The following is a 12159-nucleotide window of genomic DNA, read 5'->3' as shown; positions in this document are numbered from 1 at the left end:
GACCTCTAGAGCCCTTCCACCCCTCCTCCATCCAGGGCCAGGGGAGACTCCAGGGCTCTGGCAGGGCAGTGGGTGGCAGTGGCCAGAGTGGAAAGTCCCCACGGGCTGGATTTTATCGGTGTTTGGCAGGCCTGGTTTTGGCCTCCCTCCTGGGACTCAAGGGCCTGACAATCTGTTTGGAGCATTGAGTGAGGGGTATGAAGTGGCAGAGGGGGTACAGGGTGGGGACTTTTTCCACTCACCCTAAAATGGAGAGTTCTCTAGTGCCAGGTTGGTGGGCACCAGGCCAGCTCTAGGTCACCTCAGGCAGTGAGAAGCTTGTTGCCGGGAAGCCGGCAGGACCTGGAGATGAGGGACAGAAGAGGACATGGGAGATCAGGCTCAGAGCAGGAAGGAGGACAGACGAGGGCTGGGGAAGAGGGTAATGGGGGTCACAGGTGTTTTAGGAGAACTAAAGACACGGGCAGAGTTGCAACGGGACAGAAGAAGAGAGACAACGAAGAACAGAAGCAGGGCCTGGGACGTCCCCCTGTTCCCAGGCCCCTGCCCAGGCTTCCTGCTGGGGCAGACCAGTGTCTGCACAGCCAGAAGCCCGTGTGGCTTACAGGTGGGTGTCCTGAGCGCTTGCTGAACTATGGTGAGAATTTCCCCAAATGCCCCGTTTGACCAGGAAGTCCTCTAAAGCTACCCCCGGGAGCTCTGACTTCAGTCACTGGCGACCCAGCTCCATCGCCTGCATCCATGCTAATAACGCCGCCATCATCACCACCATCAGCACCACACTAACCACCATCATCATTACCTTTATCCTAGCTACTGACCCCATCATCCCCCAGACACCATAACTGCATCCCTCAAGGGCTTGGGAGTACTTGAACCCTGACTCAAGGCAGAATCTTTGAGTGTATCACCTCCAGACCAGTGACACTCAACTATTTGGCTCCCGAAAGGGAAGCTGGGCTGTGCCTGCAGACACTGTTGGTTGTCACAACTGGGGGACTGCTACTGGCATCTAGTGAGTAGAGGCCAAGGGTGCTGCTCAACATCCTACAATGCCCACGACAGCCCCACAACAAAGATTTTTTTTGTTCCAAAGTTTTGGAATTACGGACTTCTCTGTAGACCTGCCTATAGACCCTACAGCCTTCATTCTGCCCTCCTCTGGCCCTCACCCCAAAATGCCCAGCTCACACCTCTGGTTCCTGGGCAAAGAAGTCATTTTGCCACTCCATCTTTCTGCAAGTTTGATCTCATCGCTCACACCTCCTGGCCTCCACTGCTTGTTCTCAAAAGTCAATAGGATGAAAAGCCCTTTGATGCCACCCTCACAAAGGAAAACACACAGAGACGACTGATACGGGGAGCCCAGCGTACACCCAGGGTTGAGATCATGCTTGTCCAGGGCAGGGAGGCAGGGACTGGGCTGGGTCCCAGAGGTATAAAGCAGGAAGGACTGTTCAGGCTTTCACTCCACTGCAACAGCACAACTCAGAGTTGCCTCTGCTGCAGCCAGCTGGAAATCAGCATCATGAAGTGGATGGTACTGGCCTTGGTCTGCCTCCAGGCCTTGGAGGCAGCGGCATTGGTCAAGTGAGTCTGGGGCCTGAATGCTGGGATAGGAGCCCTGGCAGCTTTTTTTTTTAAAAAATAAACTTATTTACAAAACAGATACAGATTCACAGACTTAGAGAACAAACTTATGGTTGCCAGGAGGGAAGAACTGGGGAAAGAGATAGTTAAAGAGTTTGGGATCTATGTGTACACTCTGCTACATTTAAAATGGATAACCAACAGGGACCTACCTTATAGCACAGGGAACTCTGCTCAATATTATGTGTCAACCTGGATGGGAGGGAAGTTTGGGAGAGAATGGATACATGCACATGCCTGGCTGAGTCCCTTTGCTGTCTACCTGAGACTCTCACAAATTGTTAATCAGCTATGTGCTGTGTTGTGCTTAGCTGCTCAGCCATGTCCAACTCTTTGCGATCCAATGGACCGCAGCCTGCCAGGCTCCTCTGTCCATGAGACTCTCCAGGCAAGAATACTGGAGTGGGTTGCTATGCCCTCCTCCAGGGGATCTTCCTAACCCAGAAATTGAACCCAGGTTTCCCATATTGCAAGGAGATCCAACCAGTCCATCCTAAAGGAGATCAGTCCTGGGTATTCACTGGAAGGACTGATGTTAAGACTGAAACTCCAATACTTTGGCCACCTGATGCGAAGAGCTGACTCATTGGAAAAGACCCTGATGCTGGGAAGGATTGAGGGCAGGAGGAGAAGGGGACGACAGAGCATGAGATGGTTGGATGGCATCACTGACTCAATGGACATGGGTTTGGGTGGACTCTGGGAGTTGGTGATGGACGGGGGGGCCTGGCGTGCTGCAGTTCATTGGGTCACAAAGAGTCGGACACAACTGAGCGACTGAACTGACTTCCCATATTGCAGGTGAATTCTTTACCGTCTGAGTCACCAGGGAAGCCCAAGAATACTGGATTCGGTAGCCTATCCCTTCTCCAAGGGAACTTCCCCACCCAGGAACTGAACCAGGATCTCTTGCATTGCAGGCAGATTCTTTACCAGTTGAGCTACCCACGAAGCCCTAATCAGCTATACCCCAATAGAAAATAACAAGTAAAAAAAAACCCCCAAAACTACTATAGACTGGATGACTTATAAATAACAGTAATTTTTTTCTCAAAGTTTTGGAGGCTGGGAAGTCCAAGATCAAGGTGCCAGTAGATTTGGTGTCTGGTTGAGAATCTGCTTCCTAGTTCATATACATACCGTCCATCGTTCTGCTGTCCTCACGTGTTGGAAGGGACACGGAAGCTCTCTGGCTGACCTGCTTCTGCTCTGAGGCAGGGAAGGCTCCCTGAGTCGGTACTGGACAGATCTCAGGATGGGAAGAGATATGGCCTCTGCCTTCAGGAAGCTTCCAGTCGGAGGGAGAAGCACCATCCGTTCCCACACTGATGATAAAGCATAGACCAGAAACAGAGAGAGTAGGGGCAACTTCTGCCTAAAAAAAAGACCTTGAAAGGCTGGTACAATTATTTCTAGATAGGGAGATGTTTGCTAGAAGTTTCCTTAAGGGCCCCCAATTTATTTGACAGATGCCAAATCATCTAAGCAGAAACACCAGTCATGTAATCTCTATACGCTGAGGTGCCAGGGGAAAGGGGATAAGGCGGCCAGGTTCACAGGACATCAAAAGGGCGCCCAGCCTGCCTCATTGCCTGCGATTGCACCATTAAAAGGGCATTTTATTTGGTGGAAAGTTGGCTTCTCTCAGAAACTTCTTTGAGTATGCAAATTCTGGAGTCGTGTTGGTGTGAAGCAATCATAGCCTTCATATCTCAAGGTGAAGGGGTTTAGCAGAGAATTTCTGGAGAATGCAGGGTCTTAAGGGAATGGGGAAGAGATGGGAAAGGAAGCAGGAATCCAGAAGCCTGGAGCAAGGCCTAGGGACACTGGCAGAGATCCCTGGGCAATGGAGGCAGGCAGGTCTTGGAAGACACGGGCAGAAACCCATAATTCAGGAGATCCAGTTCCAGAGGCTGATCTGGGCTCTGGACCAGTCCAGCCAACCTCCGCATGGTCCCTGCCTCCTGTGAGGAGCATGACTGACCCAGGCCAGACCCGGAGCAGCAGAACTAGGACCCTGTCTTCTGAGTCCCCAGTCTAGTGCTGCTCCCTGGGGCCCGTGCTCTGTCACATCCAGCCAGTGCCAGTTGCCTGAGGGCCACCAATCCGGGGGACTCCCTTTGGGGTTAACTTTGCCATCTCTGAAGCCTTTTTATTTTTTGAATTATGTATTGCTTTTTAATTTATTATTTTTCTGTGTTGTGCAGCATGTGGGATCTTAGTTTCTCAGAGATTGAACCCGTGCCCTCTGCATTGAGAGTGCAGAGTCTTAACCACTGAACCACCAAGGAGGTCCCTCTGAAACCTTTTTTTAAAAATGCACAAACTGGGAATTCCTTTGTGGTCCACTGGTTAAGGGCTCTGCGCTTTCACTGCCAGAGCGTGGGTTCAATTCCTGGTCAGGGAACAAAGATCCAGCAAACACAGTCAAAACAAACCAACCAACCGCACAAATCCTCCAAAGAGTAATGTCTAAAGTTCCTCTCCCCTTCCTGGGAAAGAGTTTATGGGGTATGTGAGAGTGGAGGACCAGGGTGGGATGACAACCCATGGGATGAGGTCGGGGCAGGCCTGGGTGAAGGTAGCTGTCTTCTGAATCTTGGAGCAAGTCCTGAGAAGAGTTTTCCAAGAGAAAAAGAGAGGCAGAGGGAGAAAGAGCCAGAGAGAGCCAGAGATCGAGACAGAAATGGAGAAAGAGGGAGACAGACACATACAAGCGACGGACCCCGGGGACAGAGCGACGGGGAGCCTGAGGCAGTTAGGGATGGAGAGAGAGATTGGGATATTAGAGGCGCAGTAGGAAAGAGGGAGTCCCTGCCCTGACCCCAGCCCTTCTGCAGAATCCCCTTGAAGAAATTTAAGTCCATCCGTGAGATCATGAAGGAGAAGGGCCTCCTGGAGGACTTCCTGAGGACCTACAAGCATGACCCGGCCCAGAAGTACCGCTTTGGTGACTTCATTGTGGCCACCGAGCCCATGGACTACATGGACGTGAGTCTTGACCCTCCCCTGGGGCTCCCCCTCCTCCTGCTGCCAAAGGCTGAGGGCCAGGCCTGGGCTGTGAGCTGCACTCTCCCTCTCTGCACCCTCCCACTCACCCCCTGGAGGCTGCCCCTGTCTCTCAGACCTGCCTGCCAGCCCGGAGACTTCATTGCCTGAGAAAGCACGGAGGGACCCCTGATGACCTGGCAGCTGAGTCCACGCAGACTTTTGCTGCTGCCCCAGGCGGGCTCAGACTGAGGGCCCTCTGGGCAAGTGTGGTTCTGGGCAAGTGTGGAGGGCAGGCTCGAGCCCCTGCTTGTGGTGTGGGCTGTGGGGCTGGCCACTCTGCTGCTCTGGCCATGGAGAAGGCTGGGCCTGATGGGAAGAACACTAGAGTGACTGGCTCCAGTGCTCCCACCACAAGCAGGACCCACCCCCCGACCCCCACCCAGAGCTAAGAGCCTGCCCCATGTCCCTTCCTCCCCACCCAGGCTGCTTACTTTGGCGAGATCAGCATTGGGACACCACCACAGAACTTCTTGGTCCTTTTTGATACCGGCTCCTCCAACCTGTGGGTGCCCTCTGTCTACTGCCAGAGCCAGGCCTGCAGTGAGTGCTGGGCTGCGGAAGGGAGGGCATTGACACCTGTTGGGGAAAGGCTGCACTTTCGTAAAGATTGCTGGGGGGCGGGGAGGTGGGGTGAGCAGGGAGCTCCAGTCCTGGAAAGGTCCAGGGATTTGTCCAGTGTCACACGGCACATGTCCCACCCAGAGGGAAGGAACTGGCCATGAGCCTGGGTGGCCCCTCTCTGATTACCAGGACATATTCCTTCACCTACTCCAGCCTAGCCCAGCTCACTCCACCTCGTTCTGTTCACTCTGGGCAATGCCATTCTGGCCCGCTCCACTCTACAACACTCTTTCTATGCTACTCCCCCACCACGATTTACTAAGTTCTCACTGAACTCTCCCAAGGACCCGGGAGAAGGACATAGACGTGGTCCTCCTCCTGTCACTGTCTTTGGAGATGCACACTTCCTAGGGCGGGCCTGGCCCCTGCCAAAGCCTTGGGGTTTGGGTCTTGACACCTCTAGTCCAGAAGGTCCCTCACTGGCCCCATCCTAGGCTGTCTCAGGATCCTGGTATGGCCAGCTTCTCCCCTGGGGTGAGGGAAGTTTCAGGGAATACCCTGGAGGTCCATTCACTCCTTCATCTGATGAGTAATTTCTCGACACTTGCCGTGTATCAGGAGATCTGCTGGGGGCCAGGAAGATGGAGATAGATACTATACAACTTGCCCACACTATAGTCCTAGGGAGGTCATCATCCTAGGGCATCTGACGATTCTGTGATTATGTTAGGTTGGGGGGGTGGGTGCTTTGGGGTCAAGGCTGCCCAGTTCTTAAGGGTCTTCTGATGCCAGGAATGTCAGTTGGCTACCATCTGACTCCTTGGCCTGTAGGTGGAGGGGTGTGTGTGTGTGTGTGTGTGTGTGTGCTGAGGCTATAGGATGTGAGTACAGGCTGGGAGACAAGTGGGCAGCCTTGCAGACCTTAGAGGGGGCCAGCATGACTTCCCCGAATTTTCCCTTCCGTGCAGCCAGCCACACCCGCTTCAACCACAGCCTATCCTCCACCTACTCCACCAATGAGCAGACCTTCTCCCTGCAGTATGGCAGCGGCAGCCTCACTGGCATCTTAGGCTATGATACTCTGACGGTGAGTGATGCTGCCGGCTGAGCCCTCACCTCTTCCTAGGATATAGGCAAGGTAATTTGGGGCTGTGAACTCGATTCTAACCTCATAGTTCTGAGTCTGATGGGGAGACTTAGACGGAGGCCTTTGAAATACATGGGAAACACCCAGTGTTCTGCCATTGTTTGTTGTTGAGTTGCTCAGTTGTGTCTGATTCTTTTGCAACCCCATGGACTGTATAGCCCACCAGGCTCCTCTGTCCATGGGATTTCTCAGGCAAAAATACCGGAGTGGGTTGCCATTTCCTTCTCTAGGGAGTCTTCCTGACCCAGGGATTGAATCCATGCCTCCTGCATTGGCAGGCGGATTCTTTACCACTGAGGCACCAGGGAAGCCCATACTCTACCATACAGGCCAGAAAATCATAACACTAGAGACTCATCGAGGAACGGCCTTGGTGGTCCAGTGGTTAAGACACTGAGCTTCCAATGCAGGGGCCTGATCCCTGGTCAGGGAACTAAGATCCTGCATGCTGTGAGGTGCAGCCAAAAAAACCAGAAAAGGCTCATCCATTCACTCATCGACCCCTCACTGTGGGCCACCACGTGCCAGTCGCGAGGACACAGAGTGACTGGGATGACCTGCTCCTTTTCCTTAAGAAGCTTAAAGCCTTGGGGAGAAGCAGGTTGGGATGGGCGGGGCTGCAGCAGGTGAGGGTGGCTCCTTGGAAGAGAAAGTGGCTTTCGCAAACCTGTCAAGAAGCGAGGTGGCAGAAGTGAGGGAGGGATGAAGAACAGACAGATGGGTCTCAGGAGGGGGATCCAGAGCGGGGTGTGTGGAGTTACATTCATCACTTCCCATCCTCTGCATCCCCTCCAGGTCCAAGGCATCAAGGTCCCCAACCAGGAGTTCGGCTTGAGTAAGACTGAGCCGGGTACCAATTTCCTCTATGCGAAGTTTGATGGCATCATGGGCATGGCCTACCCCTCCCTGTCCGTGGATGGGGCCACCACCGTCCTTCAGGGCATGCTGCAGGAGGGTGCCCTCACCAGCCCCGTCTTCAGCTTCTACCTCAGCAGGTAAGGAACTACCTGGCAGTCCCTGGCTCCCAGCCCACTAGCTTCCACAGGCCTGGACAGCTGAGGTTCAAACACTTTGGAGTTTGGAGGCAGGCATTCCCAGCAGGCATTTGGCAGGACCTTTCCTCCTGGGCTTCTGAGTCTTCCTTTCCCGCGCTCCCCATCCCCGCATCTGTCCCCAGCTCACTCGGTCTCTTCTTTGCTTTTCTTGGCCAAGACAGAATCTCCCCTTCCTCCGGCAGAACTCTGCCTGGAGCATTGTTGCAGCTTCTCCTACCCCTATGGGACTTCCCTGGTGGCTCAGATGGTGAAGAATCTGCCTGCAATGAGGGAGACCGGGGTTCAATCCCTGGGTGGGTAAGATCCCTTGGAGAAGGGAATGGCAACCCACTCGAGTATTCTTGCCTGGAGAATTCCATGGACAGAGGAGCCTGGTGGGCTACAGTCCACGGGGTCGCTGTGAGTCAGACATGACTGAGCAGCTAACACTTTCACTTTTCTCCTACCTCTAGGGCTAACTGCCTGCCCAGAGCTGCAGTGAGTTCACTTCCTTCTGACCAAATGTTTTCTACCTGGACACCTCTTTTGTGTAATAATCTATTCTTCATCTCCTTTGATCTATTGTTCTAGCCAGGTCTTCTGGCCTCAGTCCACCATGAACTCAAACAAATTGTTGTTCTTACCACAAACACAAGCAAAAGTGGTTATTTACGTGGATGGGCCCTGGAGCCAAGCGGTGGGAAGGGGTGGGTGGCCTGGAGGGGACTTTCCTCTCTAGAATTAGACAACCACCTTCTAGAGATAATCAACATCTACTCTCTGGGGCTTAGTCATTTGAACCCGACTTTCAACAATATTATCCTGTTACTAAGGTTGCTGACCTCTGTTTACAAGTACTCTTGAGTTTAGCCCGGAGGATCGCTGCCCAGTGCTACACTCCTGCTCGTCTACTGTCTAACAGGGAGGTCGTGCCCTCCACTCCCCCTGGGCCCCTCCTCCCTCCAATTCCAGCAAAAAACAAACTGGGCCCCGGTCAGGCTCCTGCTGACACGCTCCACCACCAGCATGAAGTGAAAGGCAGAGGAGAGAGGTGGGACAGGGCTGCAGGCCAGATGACCAGAGGCTTTCCCAGAGGAAGCGCTTGGTGGAGCGGCCTCATTTGAGAGCTGGAGGCACTGGGAATTCCCAGCCTTGGTCAGAGGTGGGGGACACAACATCTGCCCTTAGGGAGCCCCAGTCTGAGGGGACACAGCCCTGCCCTCAGGGGTTCCCAGTCTGAGGGGAGACACAGGCCTGCCTCAGGGGTTCCCAGTCTGAGGGGAGACACAGCCCTGCCTCAGGGAGCCCCAGTCTGAGGGGAGACACAGCCCTGCCTCAGGGAGCCCCAGTCTGAGGGGAGACACAGCCCTGCCTCAGGGAGCCCCAGTCTGGAGCCAGGGCAGGACTTCTATTTTCTTGCCTTTCCCACAGCCACTTCCTGACTCACCTTTCACTTTACATTCTGCAGCCAACAGGGCTCTCAGGACGGGGGAGCAGTCATCTTTGGGGGTGTGGACAGCTGCCTGTACACAGGGCAGATCTACTGGGCCCCCGTCACTCAGGAGCTGTACTGGCAGATTGGCTTTGAGGAGTGAGTCTGCGGTGGGCCCCAGGGGTGTGGGCACTTCATTCGGGCAGGATGTTGCACACACACATCCAGGTCTTGGGGTTTCAAGACCCTGGTTGGCCTGGAGAAGGTGGGTGTGATGGGGACAACACAGGAAGAGGCAGGGTCTGGAATCCCAGACATTTCAGGCCCTGTCATCCAACCCTAGGGCTTAGAGATTAGAAACTGGGGTGTGTGGGGGGAGGGACTAATTTACTCTAAGTATTTACAACGAATCAATAGCCCTGGCCATCAGTCTTTCTAGAACTATCTGTGGAACTTTTTAGAAACAGAATACATGGCCATTCAGGTGGACTTGGACAGACTGTTATGAGGCTGGGGGGTGGGTTGGATTGACCTCTGTAGAATCTTTATCTTCCTGAGGCGTACCTTGATTCGGTGGCTGCGGCCCAGCCCCTAGCTGCCCTGAGCTGGGAGGTGCTGAGACTGCCCATCTTCTCACCATTTAGGTTCCTCATTGGTGACCAGGCCACGGGCTGGTGCTCCACAGGCTGCCAGGCCATTGTGGACACCGGCACATCTCTGCTCACGGTGCCCCAGCAGTTCCTGAGTGCCCTTCTGCAGGCCACGGGAGCCCAGGAGGACCAGTATGGACAGGTGCATGCGGCGGAGGCGTGCCCTTTCCCGGGGAGAGGCCAGGGGGCATTTATGGTTTTTCCTGGGAGCACAGGAATAGCCTGATTTTTGGCCTCTGTGCTTCTCGCTGTCTCCTGGCACTGGAGGTGGGGGCCCTGGGATGACTGGGGTGGGGGCTGGCTGGGGGCCGAAGGCTGATTCAGGGGGACCAGATGCCTGTGCTGGTATGGGAGGTCACTAATAGGCAGAATTTCCTCTGAGCTTCAACCTCTTAGAGGAAACAGTTTAAACACCTGTTGGGCTTTGCAGTAAGAGCTAAATAACTAGAATGTGGGACCAAGCCCTAGAGCGACAAGGAATAACTCTTGAATCCAGAGCTCCTTCACCTCCACCTTGGGAGGTGGATGGGGCAGGGCCCTGCCCCATCCTTACCGCCTCCTGAACCTACCAAAGGGTTTGCATAATTAAGGTATTCTCACTAACTTTGGTGGGCTGATGAGATATATTTTCTACACACCTGTGTACTTTATTTATGTATTATTTTAATTTTTATTGGGGTATAATTGCTTTACAATGCTGTGTAAAGCTGTCCAACAAAGAGAATCAGTTAGAGGCATGCATATATCCATCCCCTCCCTCTTTGACCTCCCACCCGGCCACTGCCATTCCACCCCTCTAGTCACCACAGAGCACCCAGCTGAACACCTTGTGCTATACAGTAGCTTCCCATCAGCCATCTATTTTACACAGAGTAGTGCATCAGACCTATTTTAAAAGGACACTTGCAGGGAAGAGGTGTAGATTTAAACTTTCATGGGGGAAATTCAAGAAAGAGGCATGTTTTGAGAAACATGACTCAGGTCTCCCCACAACCCACCCTCTGTACAGCAGCTTCTACAACTTGGAGGTTCTGTACTCGAGTCCTCATGGGTTACACCAGCAGTATTGGTGTTGCAGCCTCCAGTCCAAGAGCAGACTTGGGGCTCGGGCCCAGGACCCCAGGGGCTGCAGTGATGGGGCTGGCAGGTCCTCTTAGCGGGGAGATGAGGCAACCCGGGCGCTGTTCCTCTCTGCAGTTTCCTGTGGACTGTAACAACATCCAGAACCTGCCCACCCTCACCTTCGTCATCAATGGTGTGCAGTTCCCTCTGCCACCCGCCTCCTACATCCTCAATGTAAGTCCTGGTTCCTGCAGGCTGAACCAGTGGGCAGAAGGTCAGGGATGGAGGTGGGTGAGGGGTGGGAGGAAGCTGTGAGGAGCCAGAAACACTGGGTCCCCTTAACTGTGCCATCTCCTTGAAGCATTGATTTCTCTTCCCCTCTCATGGATTTTAAACCCCCTTCTCTGGAACCAGGCTGTGAAAGAGCAGAGCAATCATCTATTAATAATAATTGTTATTAATTAATTAAGGGGGAGAGGCACTGGCTCTCTGTTGAGCACTTACAAGAGTCAGCCACCAAGTGAAGCACTTTGTCTACATTTTCCTGATGACTCGTCATAACATTTAATGAGGGAGATATGAATTTTTATTTTACAAGTAAAAACTTGGAGGTTCCAAGAGGTTAACTCATTGGCCTAAAGCTACATAGTAAGGGTGAAGCTAAGGTTTGAACCTAAGTTGATCTGGCTCCAAGGCTTTACTACCAGGAGTTGAGGAGATCCTGCAGAGGGAGGGCCCTTGCAACCTGCCCTCAGCCACAGTTGGCCTGTGAGGCCTCAAGGGTAGAAACTCTGGCTCATCCTTTTCTGTATCTGTGCTGCTGGCCTGGGGCTCTGGGCTGAGCAGTGCCCGGTCCACCTGTGAGCTGATGAATGAGTGTTGCCCTTGTGTGTTGTGCAGAATGACGACAGCTACTGCATCCTGGGGGTGGAGGTCACCTACGTACCCTCCCAGAATGGCCAGCCCCTGTGGATCCTTGGGGACGTCTTTCTCAGGTCATACTATTCCGTCTATGACCTGGGCAACAACAGGGTGGGCTTTGCCACGGCCGTCTAGACTCAGTGCCTGGACTCCCGGGCTTCCTTCTCCCTCTGGACACTCCACCCTACAGGGGGTTCTCTCTGCACTTCCTCTCTGCATTTAGCCTCCCTTCTCTGGACTCTGGACTTTCTCTAATAATAAACAGCTCTTCTCCACGTTGGCCATCCTGTTGTTTTTAGAGGGCGGTCGCAGCCTGTGAGGCTCAGGGAACGGGACAATAAGAATCAGAGGCAACTTTGTCTCTATTGGACCATGTTGTCCCTGAGTTTCTAGGAGGTTCGTCGTGGGTCACTGAGTTTCTAAGAGAAATAGGGCATGAGGTAGGCTTGGGGTGGGCCATGTACCCCTCAAAGTTTGGAGTCTCTTCACAGCTTCTCTCTGGACAGGGAAGACAGGGGTAGTGGCATGCAGGCACGGCATGCCTTTGTAAGGGACAATCCAAAATGCTCTGCTGACCTAATTTACCAAACTACCACCAGAGTTACCCCACACATATCACTAGCAGTGTGACTAGGGGTCCCATGTGTCTTA

At 53.5% G+C, this 12159-nt stretch overlaps 1 protein-coding gene across 1 annotated transcript; it reads left to right on the top strand.

Moving 5' to 3' along the window:
* The first annotated feature begins 1467 nt into the window (after positions 1-1467).
* On the top strand, positions 1468-11783 carry PGC (progastricsin). The gene is made up of 9 exons (XM_086371591.1): positions 1468-1590; positions 4491-4641; positions 5124-5241; positions 6231-6349; positions 7205-7404; positions 8912-9034; positions 9520-9667; positions 10723-10821; positions 11488-11783. The coding sequence occupies exons 1-9, from the start codon at positions 1529-1531 to the stop codon at positions 11641-11643; spliced, it is 1176 nt and encodes a 391-aa protein (XP_086227717.1). The 5' UTR covers positions 1468-1528; the 3' UTR covers positions 11644-11783.
* The last annotated feature ends 376 nt before the right edge of the window (positions 11784-12159 follow it).

The sequence above is a fragment of the Bos grunniens genome, chromosome 23, assembly GCF_055505025.1.
Source record: "Bos grunniens cultivar Pamir isolate PY7600 chromosome 23, Bosgru_T2T1.0, whole genome shotgun sequence".
Taxonomy (NCBI): Eukaryota; Metazoa; Chordata; class Mammalia; order Artiodactyla; family Bovidae; genus Bos; species Bos grunniens.
Note: the sequence above shows the minus strand (reverse complement) of the source record. Positions and strands in the feature narration are given on the sequence as shown.